General features: G+C 52.1%; 1 protein-coding gene, 1 long non-coding RNA gene and 1 pseudogene across 4 annotated transcripts in view; 1 reads left to right on the plus strand and 2 right to left on the minus strand.

Annotated features, from left to right (window-relative positions):
- Window positions 1–8,143, minus strand: part of PPP5D1 (PPP5 tetratricopeptide repeat domain containing 1) — a 125,227-nt pseudogene extending 117,084 nt beyond the window's left edge. The window contains exon 1 of one of the 2 annotated variants that reach the window (XR_010153905.1): window positions 7,838–8,088. The product of XR_010153905.1 is annotated as a PPP5 tetratricopeptide repeat domain containing 1, transcript variant X3 (transcript). Of the gene's footprint in view, window positions 1–7,837 lie in introns of both variants that reach the window. The other variant, XR_010153903.1, reaches the window with a different exon arrangement.
- A 21-nt stretch (window positions 8,144–8,164) lies between these two features.
- CALM3 (calmodulin 3) lies at window positions 8,165–17,715 on the plus strand. Its single transcript, XM_512771.7, has 6 exons — window positions 8,165–8,392; window positions 12,777–12,807; window positions 15,145–15,288; window positions 15,430–15,536; window positions 15,794–15,929; window positions 16,071–17,715. The coding sequence occupies exons 1-6, from the start codon at window positions 8,390–8,392 to the stop codon at window positions 16,097–16,099; spliced, it is 450 nt and encodes a 149-aa protein (XP_512771.3). The 5' UTR covers window positions 8,165–8,389; the 3' UTR covers window positions 16,100–17,715.
- On the minus strand, window positions 14,773–16,190 carry LOC129138089 (uncharacterized). Its single transcript, XR_008541040.1, has 2 exons — window positions 16,044–16,190; window positions 14,773–15,953 (listed from the first exon to the last, which is right to left on the minus strand). It is a non-coding gene; the product is annotated as an uncharacterized LOC129138089 (long non-coding RNA).
- Window positions 17,716–22,054: the final 4,339 nt, after the last annotated feature.

Below are 22,054 nucleotides of genomic sequence, written 5' to 3' on the forward strand. Positions count from 1 at the left end.
CCTTTGGCAACACACTCACAGACACATCCAGGAACAATACTTTGCATCCTTCAATCCAATCAAGGTGACACTCTGTATTAACCATCACACCCGTTTTTGTTTTTTTGTTTTTGCTTTTTTTTTTTGAGATGGAGTCTCGCTCTGTTGCCCAGGCTGGAGTGTGGTGGTGTGATCTCAGCTCACTGCAACCTCTGCCTTCCGGGTTCAAGCAGTTCTCCCTCCTCAGCCTACTGCACAGCTGGGATTACAGGCATGTGCCACCACACCCAGCTAATTTTTGTAGTTTTAGTAGAGATGAGGTTTCACCATGTTGGTCAGGCTGGTCTTCAACCCCTGACCTCAAGTGATCCGCCCACCTTGGCCTCCCAAAGTGCTGGGATTACAGGCGTGAGCCACTGAGCCCGGCCCACACCCACTTTCTAATTAGATTTTTTTTTCCCGTTGAGTTGTTTGAGCTCCTTATATATTCTGGTTATTAATCCTCTGTCAGATGGATAGTTTGCAAATATTTTCTTCCATTCTGTGGTGTGCCTCTTCACTTTGTTTATTGTTCCCTTTGCTTCGCAGAAGCTTTTTGGGTTGATACACTCCCATTTGTCTATTTTCACTTCGTTGCCGGTGCTTTTGAAGCCTTACACAAAAAATCTTTGCCCAGACTAATGTCCTGGAGCAATTCCCCAATGATTTCTTCTGGTAATCTCATAGTTTCAGGTCTTGGATTTAAGTCTTTAATAGATTTTTGTTTGTTTATTTATTTATTTTTATTTTATATATATATTTATTTATTTGTTGAGTCAGATTCTCCCTCTGTTGCCTAGGCTGGAGTGCAGTGGCACAATCTCGGCTCACTGCAATCTCCACCTCCTGGGTTTGAGCGATCCTCCAGCTTCAGCCTCCCCAGTAGCTGGGACTACAGGCTCACGCTACCACCCGCAGCTAATTTTCCAGAGCATCCCAACTGGAAAGGAAGAAGTCATATTAGCCTTGTTCATAGATGACATTTTTTTTACAATAGCTTTATTTATTATTTTATTTCTTAGAGATAGGGTCTCACTCACTCTATCGTCCAGGCTGGAGTGCAGTAGCACCATTATAGCTCACCGCAGCCTTGATCTCCTGGGCTCAAGTGACCTCCCTGTCTTAGTCTCCTGAGTAGCTAGGACTACAGGTGCACCCCACTATGCCTGGCTAATTTTTTAATTTTATTGTAGAGGTTGGGTCTTGCTCTGTTGTCCAGTGTGGTCTTGAACTCCTTGCTTCAAGTGATCCTCCTGCCTTGGCCTCCTAAAATGCTGGGATTACAGGCATGAGCCACCTGGGCAACACGGCAAAACCTCATGCCTGGCCTGATATGATCTTATACTCGACTCCACCAAAAAACTGTTAAAACTGATAAACAAATTCAGTAAAGTTGCAGGATACAAAATCAACATACAAAAATCAGTAGCGTTTGGCCAGGTGCAGTGGCTTACGCCTGTAATCCCAGCAATTTGGGAGGCTGAGGCAAGTGGATCACCCGAGGTCAGGAGTTCCAGACCAGCCTTGCCAACATGGTGAAAGCCTGTCTCTACTAAAAATACAAAAAATTAGCCGGGTGTGGTGGCGGGCGCCTGTAATCCCAGCTACCTGGGAGCCTGAGGCAGGAGAATGGCTTGAACCCGGGAGACAGAGGTTGCAGTGAGCCCCGAGATCCCACCATTGCACTCCAGCCTGGGCAAAAAGAGCAAAACTCTGTCTCAAAAACAACAACAACAACAAATCCAAACCAAAAAAAACCCCCAAATCAGTAGCATTTATATATGCCAACAGCAAACAATCTGAAAAAGAAATCAAGAGAGCAGTCCCATTTACAATAGCCACGAAGAATATAAAATACCTAGGAATCAATTTAACCAAAGAAGTGAAAGATCTGTACAAGGAAAGCTATAAAAACACTAATGAAAGAAGCTGAAGAGGACACACACCAAAAATTGAAAGATATTTCATGCTCATGGTTTAGAAGAATTAATTTTGTTAAAATGACAATACTGCCCAAAGGAATTTGCAGATCCAGTGCAATCCCTATCAAAATACCGGCGACATTCTTCACAGAAATAGAAAAAACAATGCTAAAATTTACATAGAACCACGAAAGACCCCAAAATAGCCAAAGCAATCCTGAACAAAAAGAACAAAGCTAAAGGCATCACACTACGTGACTTCAAAATAGACGACAAAGCTATGGTAACCAAATCAGCATGATACTGGCATAAAGACAGACATGTAGACCACTGGAGCAGAATAGAAAACCCAGATATAAATCCACACATTTACAGCCAACTCATTGTCAGCAAAGGCACCAACAACATACAATGGGGGGAGAACAATCTCTTCAATAAATGGTGCTGAGAAAATCAGAAAACTGTATGTAGAAGAATGAAACTAGAGTCGTAGCTCTCACCATATACAAAAATTAAACAGGCCGGGCGCGCAATGGCTCATGCCTGTAATTCCAGCACTTTGGGAGGCTGAGGTGGGTGGATCACTTGGGGTCAGGAGTTCAAGACCAGCCTGGTCAACACAGTGAAACCCCGTCTCTACTAAAAATACAAAAATAGCCAGGCGTGGTGGCAGGCACCTATAGTCCCAGCTACTCAGGGGCTGAGGCAGGAGAATCGCTTGAACCAGGCTGCAGGGAGCCAAGATCGCACCACTGCACTCCAGCCTGGGCAACAGAGCGAGACTCTATCTCAAAAAAAAAAAAAACCAACTGTGTTATCCTCTCACTGAATATATCCCTTTATTATTGTACAGTGACCTGCTCTGTTTCTTTTCACAAGCTTGGAATTGTAGTCTCTTTTATCTGATACCATATATAGATACCAAGTATAGCTACCCCTGCTTTTTTTTTTTTTTTTTTTTTTTGGTTTCCAGTTGCACAGAATATCTTTCTCTAACTCTTCATTTTCAGTCTAAGTGTGTCTTTATAGGTGAACTGGGTTTCTTGTAGACAGCATAGAGTTGGGCCTTTTTTCTTTTTTCTTTCGAGACAAGGTTTGTGGCCCAGGCTGGAGTACAGTGGGGAAATCTCGGCTCACTGCTATCTCTGCCTCCCGGGCTCAAGTGATCCTCCCACATCAGCCTCCTGAGTAGTCAGGAATACAAGTGCATGCCAGCCACCATGCCCAGCAAATTTTTTTTTTTTTTTTTGGTAGAGACAAGGTTCACTATGTTGCCCAGGCTGGTCTCCAACTCCTGAGCTCAAGCAATCTTCCTGCCTTGGCCTCCCAAAGTGCTTGGATTACAGGCATGAGCCACCATGCCTGGCCTGGGTCTTATTCTTTATCCATTCAGACACTTTATGCCTTTTAATTGGATAATTTATTTCCTTAACATTCAGTGTTATTATTGATAAGTAAGGACTTACTACTGCCATTTTGTTGCTTATTTTCTGGTTGTTTTCTTCCTTTTTTTTTTTTTTTGAGACAGAGTCTTGCTCTGTCACCCACTCATGACTGCAGTGGCGTGATCTCGACTCACTGCAACCTCTGCCTCCCAGGTTCAAGCAATTCTCCTGCGTCAGCCTCCCGAGTAGCTGGGACTACAGGCACCCGCCACCACACTCACCTAATTTTTGTATTTTTAGTAGAGACGGGGTTTTGCCACGTTGGCCAAGTGGATCTCGAACTCTTGACCTCAAGTGATCCGCCTCTCTTGGCCTCCCATAGTTCTGGGATTACAGGCGTGAGCCACCATGCCTGGCCCCCTTTTTTTCTTTCTTACTGTCTTCCTTTGTGGTTAAGTGATTTTCTCTGGTAGTATGTTTTAACTTGCTACTTTTTATTTTTATTGAATCTATTATAGGTTTTTGCATTGTGGTTACCTTAAGGCTTATAAAAAAATCTTATAACAAGTTTTTTGTTTTTTGTTTTTTTTTGAGATGAAGTTTCATTTTTATTGCCCAGGCTGGAGTGCAATGGCACAATCTCGGCTCACCACAACCTCCGCCTCCCAGGTTCAAGCGATTCTCCTGCCTCAGTCTCCCGAGTAGCTGGAATTACAGGCATGTGCCACCACGCCCGGATAATTTTTTGTATTTTTAGTAGAGAAGCGGTTTCTCCATGTTAGTCAGGCTGATCTCGAACTCCCGACCTCAGGTGATCCGCATGCTTCAGCCTCCCAAAGTGCTGGGATTATAGGTGTGGGCCACCGTGCCTGGCCCCCTTTTTTCCTTTCTTACTGTCTTCCTTTGTGGTTAAGTGATTTTCTCTGGTAGTACGTTTTAACTTGCTACTTTTTATTTTTATTGAATCTATTATAGGTTTTTGCATTGTGGTTACCTTGAGGCTTCTAAAAAAAATCTTATAACAAGTTATTTTAAAGTGATAACATCTTAGATCACAAAGAAAAAAACAGAAACAATGAATAAAAACTCCACACTTTATCTCCTTCCCTCCCACATTTTGACTTTTTGTTTCCTCAATTTACATATTTTTATTTTGCTTGTCTTTTAACAAGCTGCTATAGCTATTATTGTTTTAATTATGGGGTCTTACTGTGTTGCTCAGACTGGCCTCAAACTCCTAGGTTCAAGTGATCCTCCTGCCTCAGCCTCCCAAGTAGCTGAGACTACACCCAGCTCAATATTATTGTTTTTGATAGATTTGTCTTTGAGGCTTTATGGTAGAGTTAAGAATGAATTGCATACCACAATTACAGTATTGGAGTATCCTGAGTTTCTCTGTGTACCTAATTTTACCAATGGGTTTTATACCTTCAAATATTTTCTTTGGCCAGGAATGATGGCTCACACCTGTAATCCCAACACTTTAGGAGGCCAAGGGGGGAAGATTGCTTGAGCTCAGGAATTCGAGACCAGCCTGGGCAACATGGCAAAACCCCATCTCTACCAGAAAGAAAATACAAAAATTACCCAGGCATGGTGGTGTGCACCTGTAGTCCCAGCTACTCAGGAGGCTGAGGTGGGAGGATCACCGGAGCCTGGCAGTTTGAGGCTGCAGTAAGCTATGATTGGGCCACTGCACTCCATCCTGGGTGATAGAGCAAGATCGTGTCTCAAAAAAAAATTTTTTTCTTTTTGCATGTTTTTTTTTTTTTTCCGGATTGAGGAACTCTCTGGAGGAACTCTCTTTCTTCAAGAGAGCATTTCTTATAATACAGATCTGGTAGTGGTGAATTCTCTCTGCTTTTATTTGGGAAAAACTTTATCTCTTCTTCATATTTGAATAATAGCTTTGCTTGATACAGTATTCTTGGATGGCCTTCATGGTTTCGATTGAGAAGTCTGTGGCCAGGTAAATTAGAGCTCCTTTACGTGTTATTTCCCTCTTTTCTCTTACTGTTTCTAGGATCCTCTCTTTGTTCTTGACCTTTGAGAGTTTGATTATTATATGCCTTGGGGTAATCAAATCTATTTGGTGTTCTCTGGCCTTTCTGTACCTGGATATTTGCAATTTTTGAATGTCTTCCATTGTTTCTTCGAATATCCTTTCTATCCCCTTGCTCCTCCTCAGCTCCCTCTTGAACACCAATAATTCTTAGATTTTGTCTTCTATATTTCGTAGGTGATTTCCATTCCTTTCATTCTTTTTTCTTTTTTCTTCTGTATGTATTTACAAACAGCCCGTCTCCAAGTTCACTGATTGTTTCCTCTGCTTGACCCACTCTGCTGTTGAGAACCTCTAATGAACTTTTCAGTTCAGCAAACGTACTTCTCAGTTCTAAGATTTGTTTGGGTTTTTTTTTAAATTATTATTTCAATCTCTTTGTTAAATTTCACTGATAAATTTCTGAGTTGCTTTTCTATGTCGTCTTGGAATTCACTGAGTTTCCTTAAAAATGCCATTTTGAATTCTTAGAAAGCTCACATATTACTGTCTTGTTAGGTTTAGTCACTGGTCCCTTACTTGGTCCATTTGGGGAGCTCATGGTTCCCTGTTTGCTTTGGTTTGTTGTTAATGTACATCTATGCCTTTGCACTGAAGGATTAGTCACTTATTCCAGCCTTCTCCGTCTGGCTTGTTTTGGCTTTTACTGGCTCCATTTGCTTACAGATTCTTCGTAATTGACCTGTTGGTTTCTTTTTTTCTGCTAGGTTGCTGCCTCCTTTTTAGCACTCAGTGGCACCTTAAAACCAGGTTTGCCTTGGCTCTATTAAAGATCAGAGTGTCTCCCATCCCGAATGGGGGAGGTCCCAAAGGGGATATCCCAGTAGCATAGGAAAGCTGGCTAGGGGTTCATTCCCAGGGGAGCTATGGAAGAAACCTCCTACAGCATGGTGCTAACGAACAGCCACTCTGATTTGGCATCTCCTTTGGCCAAGTTACAGAGTAGAGAGAGTTTCCAGGGCTGGGGATGGTAGTCCCACCTCCCCACTTTGTCTGTGGCTATTCTCAGAGGATATTTCTCCCTTGAGGCACTCCTGATGGTTGTATTCTTGTGATTACAGCACTTTGGGAGGCCAAGGCAGGCGGATCACTTGAGCTCAAGAGTTTGAGACCAGCCTGGCCAACATGGTGAAACCCTGTCTTTACTAAAAATACAAAAATTAGCCAAGTGTAGTGGTGGGTGCCTGTGGTCCCAACTACTTGGGAGGCTGAGGCAGGAGAATCGCTTAAACCTGGGAGGCGGAGGTTGTAGTGAGCCAAGATCATGCCACTGCACTCTAGCCTATGTGACAGAGCAAGACTCCATCTCAAAAAAAAGTACAGATCTTGTGTGAACTAACAGAATAAGAACTCACTTGTTACCGTGAGGACAGCACCAAGTCACTCATGAGGGATCCACCCCTATGACCCAAACACCTCCCACCAGGCCCCACCTCCAACATTGGTGATCATATTTTAACATGAGATTTGAGACTGAGTAACAAGTGTTAGGATTAAAGGCATGAGCCACCGCGCCCGGCCATCTTCTTTACCTCTCCACTGTGTCAGTTTTATTTTTCTCTTCTTCTCTAGACACTTTGTTCCTCAAGATAGGGGGCAGAGTGGGAAAATGACCATAGTCAGAACCTATGGGAAGGACCCACCCAAAAGGAAAAGGCTTCTTGTGCCCAGGCTGCAGATCCAAACCCCAGGGAAGGACTCTCATTGGTTCAGTCTCCATTCTGTTCCAGGTGGAGCACAATGATTGGTCCAGCCTGACTCGTTTGCCCATCTCTTAACCATCACCATGGTGGGGAGGGGACACGCAGGAGACTGTCAGCTCCTATCCTAAACGGGGGAGGGGGCAGGGGTGATCATTTTCTGAGCTCCTATAAACAAAGTTTCAGTTCTTTTTCCTCCTATGGCTGGAACACTGGAATAATGAAAGAGGTCGTCTGTCTGGAGAGGCTGGTTGGGGAGTATGGTCTCCCCAGCCCAGCCAAGCTCAGGTCCCTGCATACAGCAGGCGCCTAATTGATGCTTATAGCACGAATGACTGAATGAATACCCCGTTCCCACAGGCTGTCCTGGGATGGTCCTAATTTCACAGACCCTGAGCGCATCAAGAATGAAGCGGGCCCAGGGGTCCCGCCCACCGGCTGAGTGCGTCTTAGGACGCAGAGACAAGACCAGGGAGGGCGGAACCTCTGAGCGTTAGGTGGCACCTTGGAGACCCCGCCACCTCGAAAGGCCCAGTTAGGGGCGGAGCTTCTAAACCCTAGCATTTTGGATTGAACCATCGTCCATCGGTTAAAGGGGAGAGCCGAGAAAGCCCTTCTGCATTTGTCGCCAGCCTTTTTACCACCTCCTGGCCACAGAAACGACGTATTTGCTTCTCTAACGGCGACGCCGTTTCCCCCTTCGCCTCGTTACTCCTCAAAGCCCCACGCGGCCACAGAGTTCAGACTTACCCACCACCACCTTGCAGTGGCTCGCCCCAGTTTGACGCATTGCAGGGAAGGTCGGACCAATGGGCGCCACGCTCTCATTTCCGCCATGGGCCAGGCCCAATAGTGACGCGGCTCACAGAGGGACGCGTCACGCACCGCCGAGCTGTGCCCCTCCGCCGAAGAAAGTGAAGTGGGCCCGGGAGGCGGGGCGCGCGGCGAAGGAAAGTAGTCCGGCGACGGGAGCGAGCGCGCGCGCGCCCGGCGGCAAACCCAGTTCCTGTGCAGGGTGGGGACGAGAGATTCGCGGGCCCGTAGGTGTGGAGCGGAGCGCGGAGGGATCCGTGGGAGCCGCAGTGCGGCGGCGCGCGGGCCGGGTGGGGCGGGGCCGAGCGAGGCGGGGCGCGCGCGGCGGCCGTTGAGGGACCGTTGGGGCGGGAGGCGGCGGCGGCGGCGGCGCGCGCTGCGGGCAGTGAGTGTGGAGGCGCGGACGCGCGGCGGAGCTGGAACTGCTGCAGCTGCTGCCGCCGCCGGAGGAACCTTGATCCCCGTGCTCCGGACACCCCGGGCCTCGCCATGGTGAGTGAGGCTGGGGGGTCGCCGAGGCTGCGGGCTCTGAGGCGGGCATAAGGGGGCAGGACCCCTGAGGGGGCGACAGAGCCCAGAGTGGGGGGCGTCCGGGCCCGGCGAGAGCCTCGGGACCCTTTTCTACCCGCGTTGTCGGGGGCTGTTGAACCCAGAGCGGGACGTCTGGATCACCAAAGGTTTCCAGAAGCGACTTTAGCACCAAATGGGATGTTTAAGTCCACAAATGGGTATCTGAGCCCCTAAAGGGGACATTTGAACCCCGGATGGAGGATCGGGACCCTCAGTGGGACCCCTCAAAAGGATTTTGGACCCAGGATGGGGCGTTGGGTTTCAGGATGGAGGTGTTTGGACCCCAGGGGACGAAATAAGAAAGATGGGCTGGGGAGGGGAGCTATATCAGGCCCTGATGAAGGCGTTTGGTCCTGAGAGGATGCGGGGAACGGGGGACGAAGGGAGGCTGGGCTGCTCCTGGATGGGGTGGTGGAGGGTAGCTGGGCCCGGGCGGGGAGGGGCGACCCCTGGGCTCCTGTGGAGCAGAGGAGAGGGTCAAGGATGGGCGGTCACTTCTACAGATGAGACTCCCGAGGATGGGGGAGGGTGGGGGAGGGTGGTCTCCAGAGCCCAGCACTGCAGAGGAGGAGGAGGGTGAGGTGCAAGCTTATGGGAGGAAGAGCCTGGGGTGGGTGGCAGCGGAGATTAGAAGATACTCTTGAAGGCCTCCGGGACGGAGAAGGATCAGGGTCGTGGAGGTGGTGAAAAGGGATGGTGAGAGTGGGGCTCGCCAGTAGTCGGGGGACAGGGACCCTTGGGGTTAATTTGGAAGTAGCTAGAAAAGGTTCCGAGGTTACTAGTGGGTTAAGACTTGCTCTAGAAAGACAGAATTTTTTTTAACGGGGTGGGAGTGTTGTGTTTGGGTCCAAGAGAAGATGGATTTCCAAGGTGAGGGGTGGGGGAGGACTTGGGCTTGGGTGGTTGGGAGGTGAGGTGGAAGGAGAAAATGAATGGCAGTCAGGGTGGGCCTAGGTTTGGGGGTGGATGTGGGTAGCACCCTGCCAGTCTCCAGGGACAGGCCAGGACAAAGACGGCTCAGTGTGGATGGGGAGTGGGCTGCAGGGCCCGGAGGAAGCTTTTCTACCGTTCTCCTTCCTCAGGAAGAACGCGGCTGGGTGGAAGGCACCGGGGCAGTGGGAGCAGGTGGGCGGAGCTGTTCAGGCCCCTATTGCGCACTGAAGCCTCATGAAATGGGGATGGGAGATCAAAGTTTGGGGTGCCTCGAATGAGCCAGCTTTTTCAAGCCTAGAAGCCTCACTCTGTCGCTGCCCTTTTCAGGCCAAGAGCACTGCCTTTTCCCAGCAGGAGCGCCGGTTTTCTCATGATCCCCAGCCCCACGCACCATGCTGCACCTCCTCACTTGTGCCAAATGACAGTGCAGTACAGTGTGGCGTCAGTGACAATCAGATGCCTATTCCCGTGCCCTCGGGGTGGGGGCTGCAGAGCTTGATCAGAGAGTGCCTCTGGGGAGACCCCTTGATCGGCCTGAGGGCCACTTGTTCCATTCAGGACCCTCACTGAGCGTGTCTGTTAATTCACAGGGCTTTGAGAGAAAACCAGCAGACTAGTTCTTTCCTACTCCCTGCCACCCACAACACCCACAGCCCCCCCAGGCTGAGCCTGGGAACCGTGTGCAGCCATCCTCCCTGGCAAGGCTGGGGAGAACAGGCAGCCGCTGCTGTGTATCAGATCTCATACTTGCTGACACAGACCTGATGGCTCCTCTTGCCGCTACCCCATTTTCCCCCAGCAGAACCTGGCTAAAAGGGGCCCTGAAGCACTAGCAGGCCCCCTACCTCCAGAATAGGACCCAAGCTTTGGCCACAACTAGTTTCTTTTTCTGTTTGTAATCAGCAAGGTAGAGGTGAGACAAGTCACTGTTAACTGGCCTTGGACTTTGGCCTGAGCTCTGTGGCTCCTCCTTGGCCCGGGTGAGGGGCCCTGGCCTTGGTTTCTGATCTCATCTAACACTGCTCTCTGGCATTGGCTGGGGGCTGGGGCAAGGCAGAGAAATCATACCCTCTTCCCTCCCCCACCTCATGGTTTTTTTTCTTGTCCAGCCCCTTGCTGGAGCCTAAGATGAGGGATAAGGAAGCAGGAGACCAGCTGAGTTATTTTGGAAACAGTTTTTGTTGAAAGTTTAGTCTTCATGTCTAGAAAGGGAAGAAACCTTGAGCAAGGATCAATGATCTCTTCTTAGGCGGTCGGTTTTCTGGGCGGCAACCTTGCTTGAGATCTGTACCTTTCCTTGACCAAGCAGGGAAGTGGGTCTCCAACATGGGAGGGAGAGCATCTGACAGGCCCTCCATGCAGAGCCACGCCTATTTGCAGCAACCCTGTGACAGAACTGAGCATGGCAGTGCCTCATCTGCATCTTCCAGTCTTTTGGTGGAGACTGGCAAACGGTGGCCTTCAGAGCCGCTCGGGGCAGTCTGCAGCCTGTCACAGCCTCCTCGCCCCCACCCCCAGCCCCTTACAGTGCTGCCCAAAGGTCCGGGGAGCTGGACTTCTTGCAGGGCGGAACAGTGGGCTGGGAAGGCCCTGACCTGGCTCGCTTTTTCCATTCTAGGCCAGGGGAAAGAATGAAAAGCAGATGGGATGGCAGCCACCTCCCCACACTGCTGCCCTCCTCTCTGTTCTTTCCCTGACCCTCCCTGGGCATTGCCTGGTCTCGGTAACCAGAAGCCCATCCTCCCTTCTCACTTTCCCTAAGCCTCTTCCTCAGGTGTCAGGACCTAAGGGATGGCTCCAGGCTTTTTTGCCCATGGTGGGAGGTGGAGGGCAGGTGGATCAAGAGGCTCATGGGCCTGGGGCTACCAGGTTGGCATTTAGAAGCCCAACCACCCTGTCTTTTTTGAAGGCAATGCAGAAGAATCTTCATTTGGCCTCCCCACCTCCCCTTTACACTTTGGACTTTTCCAGAATGTGAATGTGTGCCGTTTTCTGCCTTCCTCTTTCCCCCTCCCTAAGCCCTCTCCCCTCTGTGATCATCATTTTGATTACCCCTCCCATTCTGCCTATTTGGGGCTTGCAAGTTCTTCTTCGTTAGGTTTTTTTTTTTCTAACTTTTTTAGATCAGTGATTGTTAATATTTGGGACGGGGATGGGGGTAGGGGAGGCAGGCAGTGGTTTGTTCCTAGCCTCTGGAACCTCTCCGTAGAATACTGCAAATTCACATAATAGTCTGCTTCTATTTCTGAGGCTCTCAGACTCAAGACTAGAACATGCTATAGACTTGGAGCCCCTTTCCCTGATTGTGAAAGGAAGGGGAACAGACCCACCGTGGTCCCGGGATGGTGGTGCCTTCTTAACAGCATCAACAAAAACCAGGGAAAATGTGTCTTTTGGCTGCTAAAGCTAAATGTTGGGATTCAGCCTCCCCAACCCCCCAGACCTGCTCCTGCCCCATAGGATCACTATGCCTGGCTGATGCCCAGCACACCAGTGCAGGAGAAGCCAGTCCCCGCATCTCCTCCCCACCCCCAAACCCCGCATGCAGCAAGGGCTGCCTGCCACCCACTGGCCAGTCCCCAGAGTGCCCAAACTGGAAAGGGTTAAAAACTGCAGTGCAAGCCAGCTTCAGTCCTCTGCTGCTGCCCGCTGCAGCCCTCTCCCTGACGTTTGTCCCTTCTGCCCAAAAGAAACAAAACAGAATGGCCCTGTGCCCTCACTGTGCGCAGGGGGTGGAGCACCTGCCTCCAGCCTGACCAGAGTTCTTTAGGTGCTTGAGCAACTCGGGCCGCCAGTTAGGAGAATTTTTGCCACTTGGGTGGACTCTGCCTGAGCCAACCGCCTCCAAATAGGTGACACAGAAACTAGCAGAGATAGCCCCAGACATCGTCCCTCTGCCCTACCCAAGGACTGGCCTGCTTCAGTTTGGAGCCTTCTAGAGCTTCTTGATGAGGCCTCCAGGGCAATCGTTCCCTTCACTCGGCCTCTGGGGCTCCCACTGATGAGATGCAAACCTGTGCCAGGCCTCACCAGCACTGCTGGTTTGGGGCTGGGGCAGGCTTTTCTCCCACCCCTGTGGCTCCCACATGCTGAGTTGAGATTGGAAGCCCGTGGGTCTGGGCAGCTTCATCGGGCCGTGCGTCCAGCAGGCCTGAGTGTCCAGCCCACCCTGGTACCCAGCTTTCTGAATCACCAGACTTTATCATCAGGCGCTGGCTCTGCCTCAGACCCTGACTCTGGCATGCTCCTCCCTGGCCCGGCGGGAATGGCACGTGGAGCTGGCCTCACTGGGGCCGAGGGCCTGGGCTGAGTGAGGAAGATGCGTCCGTGCTGTCCGGCCTGGTGACTGACTTTCCCCTTCATGCTTTTCCAGGCTGACCAGCTGACTGAGGAGCAGATTGCAGGTGAGTCTGCTGTCCCCTCATCTTAGCTCAGGAAAGCCTCCACATCCCCAGCCAAATCTTAGCCACTGAGGAGTGACATCTGATGGGTGAACCTGTGTATCCCTTGTGTCACCTAACACTATGCCTTGTGCCTAGAATGCTGATAAATGTGTGTAAGAGCACACCAGTGCCCCAATGACACCAAGCCCCATGGCCCTGAGACAGGCCTTTACCAGACACCAAAGGCTGTGTTCCTCTCCTGGGCCTGGGTCATCTAGGGGCTTGATATCAGTGGCTGCAGGACGAGCCCAACTCTGTCTCCCAGCTTCAGCCAGGTTGGCTTAGAAGGTGAGCTCCCTGCCTCCCTGTGGGGCCTGCAGAGCTCCTGTCCCACTTTAGGAGCCGCCCAGGAGCTGGCTCGTCACTCCCACCTCTGCGCGTGCCTGCGCTTTGCACTTCCTTTCGCATGTGCCTGCGCCTGCCTGTTCTGCTGGCGGAAGTGCCTCCCCAGTGCTTTGCATGGGCAGCTCCTTCCCGTCCCTTAGCTCAGATGTCCCCTCGGGGAGGCCTTCCCTGACCCCCATCTCAAGTACACAGCCTTCCTTTACTCTCCTTCACATCACTTTATTTTCTTCATAACCTTTCTCGCTGTCTGAAATTATTTTCTTATGTCTTCACCTGTTGTATCTCCTGTTACTAGATGTGAGTTCCACTGAGTTTGAGACTTGGTTTTGTTGGTCCCTGCTATAGCCTTAATGCCTGCCTAGAACATAGTAGGTCCTCCGCAAACTTCTGCTGGCTAAACAAACATCTCTCTCTCAGCAAGCTAGAAGAAATCCCTGGATCCCATCTAATTCATTTTTCTAACCCCTCCAAAACCCCAGAAGGGTCAGCTATAGGAACTATTGTGTAATTACAGATCCGTGCCTGCCTACCCGCCCATACTGAGCTGCCCGAGGACAGAGAGCAACTCTTGGTTTATCTCCATAGCCAGGGGCCAGCACACAGTAGACCAGAGTAGCGATCCAGAGAATGGGCCTCTGCTCCCCACCAGCTACCCAGCCCCCAGCTCTGCTGTCAGGTTCAACTGGCTGTGTAACAAGTACTAAAGGCCCAGCTTCTGCGGTGGGAGGCAGGAACGGACTTGCCTTCTCTCCTTTCTCCCCTCAACCCCCATCACAGAGTCACCTTGGCAGCTTCAAAATTTTGGCCCTGGGTGGCTATGGAGACCCCTGAGGAAAGCCAGAAGATGGCCTGGTTTAGTGATCATGAGCTCGGGGTGCCCCATGACCCACTCACTACCTGCCCTCCCCAAGAACAACAAGGCCTCAGCACAGGGAGGTGCCAGCCTCCCCAAAGAGACTCTTGCCATGTCCCCAGGGCCCAGAGGCTCAGGGCCACAGCTTCCCAGCTGTGCATGTCCCTCCCAATGCACCTGCCACCCATCTCCCAACTCTGGCCTTGTGCAACATAAACGGTCTGCTTTTCACCCTGTCCCCATTAGCAAACTGTCCACCGCCTCACCCCAGCCCACACCCTCTGGGAATAGGCTGCCGGACATCTGTTTTTGGAGGGCTTGGGGGTAGAGGAGCACCAGGTGCCAAAATGGGCCCAGTGGGAGGGCAAGAGCCATGTGCTTCTCTCCCTGCCCCTGATGCGGCCCCAGCTGTGGCCTTCCCACTCAGCACTGCTAGCTCCTCATCCTCCTGGCTTGGCAGCCGTCCCCTCGCTTTCCATCCCCCCACCCACCCCACGCACCGTCCGTCAGCCATGTTCTGCTGCCGACCACCCCCACGCTCACCACACGCAGTGGCTCAGCTCCTTTGGAAGCTGGTAGCACCCACGGCAAGGAACAGGGCTGCCAGTCAGAAGGGAGTGGATGCCTGCATTTCCTCTTCAGGCCGGCCAGAGGCATTCTGCAGCCTCCCCTCCTCGTCCCAGCCAGCCAACCCTGGCTAACACACTCAGACAAAGAATCCTTTCGGCTCTCATTCACTCCATGACTTTGGTTCATTTCATCATTTCAGGGAGAAGTCAAAGCCGGGGACCAAACAGAAATGTAGAATCATCTAAGGACAGCTGTCAGACCATTTTCCCCACTGTCTTCACTGGCTGGCCAGAAAAATAGCTTTACCTAGCACAGTGTTGATGTTCAATAACTGTTGAATGAAGGTTGGAAGGGCTTTGCCCTGAGCACTGAGGAGAGAGAGCTGGTTGCGTGGGACTTGAAGTCTGTCTCAGTTTCTTTAGGTGGGACTGATGCCCTTGGCCTTCCTCCAGGGAAGGCATCCAGCATCCAGAGGTAAGGATTCTCCTGTGGACCTTGTGACCTCTGACTCCTCCCCCTTCTTCCCCCAGAGTTCAAGGAGGCCTTCTCCCTCTTTGACAAGGATGGAGATGGCACTATCACCACCAAGGAGTTGGGGACAGTGATGAGATCCCTGGGACAGAACCCCACTGAAGCAGAGCTGCAGGATATGATCAATGAGGTGGATGCAGATGGTGAGCCCCACAGAGCGCGTGGGCAGCCCTGCTCCTGGTCACCCCGAGTGACTGCAGGGAGCCTCCCTCAGGGTGATGGATGAGCCCGTGTCTCTCAGGGCCCAGGCCAAGAGCATTCTCCATCCTTTCCCCACCTTCCAGGGAACGGGACCATTGACTTCCCGGAGTTCCTGACCATGATGGCCAGAAAGATGAAGGACACAGACAGTGAGGAGGAGATCCGAGAGGCGTTCCGTGTCTTTGACAAGGTAAGCAGCCCTCTCCAGGGGCGGCTCTGAGACTGACGCCAGCCTTCAGGCAGACAGGCGGAACTGGAGCCACGGAGCTACCACTTCCAGGAGGTCCGGGTCCCGGTGCCAGCCTCATTGCCAACCTGCTCTGCCACCTCAGGCAGCCTCCCTCACTGTGCTCACTGCTGAGGGATGGTGATGACAGCCACCCCTCTCACTGCCTCTCTCCCCGCCGGGAGAAGTGCCCAGTGAAAGGCTTTATCCCCAACCCCCAGGATGGGAATGGCTACATCAGCGCCGCAGAGCTGCGTCACGTAATGACGAACCTGGGGGAGAAGCTGACCGATGAGGAGGTGGATGAGATGATCAGGGAGGCTGACATCGATGGAGATGGCCAGGTCAATTATGAAGGTGAGTCAAGGCCAGGCTTGATCTCTGGAACAAGAAGAGAATCGCAGCTTCAGGAACAAGCCCCCAGATCCCTCGTTGGGGAGGGCCGCTCGCCACTTAGCCTGCCCGCCTGACCTCCTCTCTCTCTGCTTCACTCCACAGAGTTTGTACAGATGATGACTGCAAAGTGAAGGCCCCCCGGGCAGCTGGCGATGCCCGTTCTCTTGATCTCTCTCTTCTCGCGCGCGCACTCTCTTCAACACTCCCCTGCGTACCCCGGTTCTAGCAAACACCAATTGATTGACTGAGAATCTGATAAAGCAACAAAAGATTTGTCCCAAGCTGCATGATTGCTCTTTCTCCTTCTTCCCTGAGTCTCTCTCCACGCCCCTCATCTCTTCCTTTTGCCCTCGCCTCTTCCATCCATGTCTTCCAAGGCCTGATGCATTCATAAGATGAAGCCCTCCCCAGATCCCCTTGGGGAGCCTCTGCCCTCCTCCAGCCCGGATGGCTCTCCTCCATTTTGGTTTGTTTCCTCTTGTTTGTCATCTTATTTTGGGTGCTGGGGTGGCTGCCAGCCCTGTCCTGGGACCTGCTGGGAGGGACAAGAGGCCCTCCCCCAGGCAGAAGAGCATGCCCTTTGCCGTTGCATGCAACCAGCCCTGTGATTCCATGTGCAGATCCCAGCAGCCTGTTGGGGCAGGGGTGCCAAGAGAGGCATTCCAGAAGGACTGAGGGGGCGTTGAGGAATTGTGGCGTTGACTGGATGTGGCCCAGGAGGGGGTCGAGGGGGCCGACTCACAGAAGGGGACTGACAGTGGGCAACACTCACATCCCACTGGCTGCTGTTCTGAAACCATCTGATTGGCTTTCTGAGGTTTGGCTGGGTGGGGACTGCTCATTTGGCCACTCTGCAAATTGGACTTGCCCGCGTTCCTGAAGCGCTCTCGAGCTGTTCTGTAAATACCTGGTGCTAACATCCCATGCCGCTCCCTCCTCACGATGCACCCACCGCCCTGAGGGCCCGTCCTAGGAATGGATGTGGGGATGGTCGCTTTGTAATGTGCTGGTTCTCTTTTTTTTTCTTTCCCCTCTATGGCCCTTAAGACTTTCATTTTGTTCAGAACCATGCTGGGCTAGCTAAAGGGTGGGGAGAGGGAAGATGGGCCCCACCACGCTCTCAAGAGAACGCACCTGCAATAAAACAGTCTTGTCGGCCAGCTGCCCAGGGGACGGCAGCTACAGCAGCCTCTGCGTCCTGGTCCGCCAGCACCTCCCGCTTCTCTGTGGTGACTTGGCGCCGCTTCCTCACATCTGTGCTCCGTGCCCTCTTCCCTGCCTCTTCCCTCGCCCACCTGCCTGCCCCCATACTCCCCCAGCGGAGAGCATGATCCGTGCCCTTGCTTCTGACTTTCGCCTCTGGGACAAGTAAGTCAATGTGGGCAGTTCAGTCGTCTGGGTTTTTTCCCCTTTTCTGTTCATTTCATCTGGCTCCCCCCACCCCACCCCCCACCCCCTGCTTCCCCTCACTGCCCAGGTCGATCAAGTGGCTTTTCCTGGGACCTGCCCAGCTTTGAGAATCTCTTCTCATCCACCCTCTGGCACCCAGCCTCTGAGGGAAGGAGGGATGGGGCATAGTGGGAGACCCAGCCAAGAGCTGAGGGTAAGGGCAGGTAGGCGTGAGGCTGTGGACATTTTCGGAATGTTTTGGTTTTGTTTTTTTTAAACCGGGCAATATTGTGTTCAGTTCAAGCTGTGAAGAAAAATATATATCAATGTTTTCCAATAAAATACAGTGACTACCTGATTTGGCTCCTCTCCTCCTGTCTCAGTTTCTGGCCTGCCCCGCTCCAACACACATACACACCAACCCCAACACTGACTCCTTTGGCCCAGAGGTGGAAGAGCCTCTCCTCAAAGCTGGCTCTGAAGCTGTGTCTGGTCAGTGCAGCCCAGTGGACGCCTCTGAAGCACAGTTCTGATCCCAGCTAGATCGCAGGGTCATCAAGGGCAGGGTCCTGTCCTAGAGATAGTCGCACAAATGGACTGAAAGGCGGAGACTGAGAAGGCTCCTCTGAGGCAGGCCCATCATGCCATGGGAGCACACAGAGAAGGGGTCAGCCCAGTCAGGTGGCAGGACTGAGCTGAGACCTACCTGAAAGATGGGCAGTCCCCTAGCCGGGTAGGGGAAGGAAGGGCGTTCCAGTTCGGGGGGACGACATGTATGGAAGCCCTGAGGCAAGAGGAGCCCAGACACCAAGGAACTGAAGGAAATCCAGCGAGACTGGGTGAGAGCCCCGAGCAGCTTGGAGCCCAGCCGGGTGAAGAGAGGAAGGCAGGGGCAGGCCCTGCAGTGGGTGAGCCTCTTGATGCTTTGGGGAGAGGGGTGGCATTCACTGCTTTAGTCTCACAGGCAGCCAAAACATGCCAAGTTTGGATGTACAGTGGTGAGAAAGGCATGGTCCTGAGCTCACGGGGAGGGCACAGGACTCAGTGTTGGTTTGAAGATCTGAAACAAAAAGCCCAAAACAATTGCAAACCACACAAGGCAGAGTACAAACCACTATGTGGTCACAGCCAAATTACAAACCACAGAAAGCTCAACTTCCTCGTGGCAAGTGGGGATGTGAGGAAGAAGCCGCCTCAACAGCGCCCAGTGGCACATGCCTGTAATCCTCCTACTTTGAGAGGCTGAGGCAGGAGGATTGCTTGATGCCAAGAGTTTGAGACCAGCCTGGGCAACATAGCAAGACCCTCCCATTCCAGTGGGGCTATAGTGGAGGGATGGGTCAGAATCCTCAAGGGCTCTTCTCATTCTCCCTCGTGGGAATGGGGAATGAGAGGTTAATAAGCATTGTCTTTAACTTCTGAGCTTCTCACACAGGAGCTGGGCAAGGGTGGAGCAGAGACAGAAGTCAGTGGAATAAAAAGAGGTCCTTCCACTCATCTGCACTTGGCCTCAGAGGGCAGGGGAAGCCTGGCCCAATCCCAGGGCCCTCCTTGTGGCAGAGAGATCAGGCCTCGGCTGGGTTTTCCTGGTGCATCCCAGTCACCGGAGCCAGCGGCGAGGGTGGAGACATTGGGAGTGGCAGGCCATTTTCCAGGGCCCCAGCTTCTGGGCCCCCTTTTCCTGCCACCTGGTTGTGGCTTGGCATTTGGTGGTGCAGTAAAGACGGTAGAGTGTAGTGGATAACTTGGGGTCTGAGCAAAAGCACCTGCCTTAGCATTCCGGTTCCAGCACTTACCTGCCTTGTGGCCTTGGGCAGATGCCTTAGAGTTTCTGGACCTCAATGACCCTGTCCACAAAATGGGGGTATAATGGTACCTGCCTCCTGAGCTGAGGATTGGATGAGGCTACAGGAAGGAGGGGGGTGTGCAGTGCTCAGGAAGTGTTCTGTGAGCACCTGCCGCCATTGGCTGGGTGCTTCCTGCTTCATGGGCTGCCTTTGAAGCTCTGCATCCATGAGCTCATCGGAGCCTTAAAGCAACCATTTGGGCTGAATGCCATTAGTTCCCATTTTGCTGACCAGGAAACTGAGGCCCAGAGAAGTGAAGTCACTACTGCAAGGTTATGAAGTAGGAAGTGACACAGCCGGAATCTGAACCAGATCTAACCCTGAGGAGTCCAAGCACACAGCAGCTGGGCTTTAGGGTAAATGGTAGTTTAAAAACAGACAGACTTCAGGCAGGCCAGAGCCGGAGCCAGTGGGGAGGCCAGGCTGACGCTGGCGTCCCAGTGGTGGGGTCTGAAATGGGAGCTGCCCCCTTAGCAGTAAGGGTACCTGAGGAAAATTCTGGTCTAGTAGTTGAGTCAAAGATGGGCTGTGGTTTCCCACAGGATTGGGCTCAAATCCCAGGTTAAGACTCACTCACAAGAGTGAGTCTTCGTGCTCACTAAGTCCCAAGGGGCCACCTCTGCCACTTCAATAAACTTGGAGCAGCGATTTAACTTCCCTTGGCCTCCATTTACAAGTCTGCAAAATGGCAAGGGATAATAATCTGTAAAGGAAGACGATACAAATATCCACCAACTTGGGTTGTGCCAAACTTTTTTTTTTTTTTGAGATGGAGTCTCACTCTTGTCTCCCGGGCTGGAGTGCAATGGCATGATCTCGGTTCACTGCAACCTCTGCCTCCCAGGTTCAAGTGATTCTCCTGCCTTAGCCTCCCGAGTAGCTGGGATTACAGGTGTCTGCCACCACGCCTGGCTAATTTTTATATTTTTGTAGAGACAGGTTTTCACCACGTTGGCCAGGCTGGTCTCGAACTCCTGACCTCAGGTGATCCACCCGTCTTTGCCTCCCAAAGCTCTGGGATTACAGGTGTGAGCCACCACGCCTAGCTTTTTTGTTTTTTGTTTTTTGTTTTTTTTGAGATGGAGTCTCACTGTGTCACCCGGGCTGGAGTGCAGTGCTGCAATCTCAGCTCACTGCAACCTTCACCTCCCAGGTTCAAGCCATTCTTCTGCCTCAGACTACCCAGTAGCTGGGATTACAGGTTCCCCCTACCACGCCTGGCTAATTTTTGTATTTTTAATTTTTTAAAATTATTTATTTATTTATTTATTTTGAGACAGAGGCTCACACTGTTGCCCGGGCTGGAGTGCAATGGCGAGATCTCGGCTCACTGCAACCTCCGCCTCCCAGGTTCAACTGATTCTCCTGCCTCAGCCTCCTGAGCAGCTGGGATTACAGGCGCCCACCACCACACCTGGCTAATTTTTTGTATTTTTAGTAGAGACGGGGTTTCACTATGTTGGCCAGGCTGGTCTTGAACTCCTGACCTCATGATCTGCCTGCCTCAGCCTCCCAAAATGCTGAGATTATAGGTGTGAGCCACCGTGCCCAGCCTGTATTTTTATTTTTTATTTTATTTTATTTTTTGAAATGGAGTTTGGCTCTTGTTGCCCAGACTGTAGTGCAATGGCACAATCTCAGCTCACTGCAACCTCCGCCTCCCAGGTTCAAGCGATTCTCCTGCCTCAGCCTCCCTAGTAGCTGGGATTACAGGCGCCTGCCACCACACCCAGCTAATTTCTGTATTTTGGTAGAAACGGGGTTTCACCATGTTGGCCAGGCTGGTCTCTAATTCCTGACCTCAAATGACCTCCGCCTGCCTCAACCTCCCAAAGTGCTGGGATGCGAAACTCTCTCTCTTTTCGCCTCCCCCTACCCCCCCACGCCCCCCCTTCCCCCCCAGCCTAGGCTGGAATGCAGTGGCGCCATCTCGGCTCACTGCAACTTCCGCCTCCCAGGTTCAAGCAATTCTCCTGCCTCAGCCTCCTGAATAGCTGGGATCACAGGCGCCACGCCCCACTAATTTCTTTTGTATTTTAGTGGAGACGGGGTTTCACCGTGTTGCCCAGGCTGGTCCCAAACTCCTGAGCTCAGGCAGTCCGCCCGCCTCGGCCGTCCAAAGTACTAGGATTACAGGCGTGAGCCACCGCGCCCGGCCGTGCCAAACTTTATAGACATCATTTCACTTAGTTCATACCCAGGCTGGATGGACTGATTAAAACGCAGCACCCGCTCAAGGTGTGCGGACCCTGCCCAGGCTTGCCGGCAGGAGTCACTAGAGAAATCTGGCAGTAGAGGAGTGGAGGCCGGGCAGGTGAAGCCTCTTGCACCACACTTACTGGAAGCAGCTGAGCGGGGTCTCAAAGCCCAGCGCACTCGGATCCCAACGCCCACGCCTTCTCCCACCGCATCCCGGTACCCATGCTTCTCAGCGGCCTATAAGTAGTTTCCCCCTTGGGCCCTATGTTTTGAAAGACTTTTACTGCCAGACAGGCTACATTATTAAATAATCATGACTTCCCTTCCCATTTTTTATTAATCAAAGACAAATAGACCGCACTCAGCTTCTAAGGGCCCCTGGGCAAGCGCTGAGGGGAGCCGGCTCCAGCCCAAAGAAGAGAAATGCCTAGACCGGGAGTCATTTCCAGTTCAGCCTCGCAGGTCTACTAGACCAGCTCAAAACCTGTCTTGAGAAAGTGACTAGAGAAGGGGACTTACCAGGGATGCCCAACCAGGGCCGCCTGGGATCCTCGGGCTCCCAAGGATCCCCTCACTTCTCCAGAGGGTGGCTCTGGGGCCACTCCTGAGTGTCACTCCCAGTGTGACCAGCAGGTGGGGCAATGACCACGG

Source organism: Pan troglodytes, chromosome 20 (genome assembly GCF_028858775.2).
Source record: "Pan troglodytes isolate AG18354 chromosome 20, NHGRI_mPanTro3-v2.0_pri, whole genome shotgun sequence".
NCBI lineage: Eukaryota > Metazoa > Chordata > Mammalia > Primates > Hominidae > Pan > Pan troglodytes.

What these genes read in the sequence shown, in the direction of transcription:
- CALM3 (XM_512771.7), top strand. An exon ending in CAATGAGGTGGATGCAGATG is followed by an intron (nt 15,289 to 15,429) that starts GTGAGCCCCACA and finishes CCCACCTTCCAG; the next exon opens with GGAACGGGACCATTGACTTC. An exon ending in CGTTCCGTGTCTTTGACAAG is followed by an intron (nt 15,537 to 15,793) that starts GTAAGCAGCCCT and finishes CCCAACCCCCAG; the next exon opens with GATGGGAATGGCTACATCAG.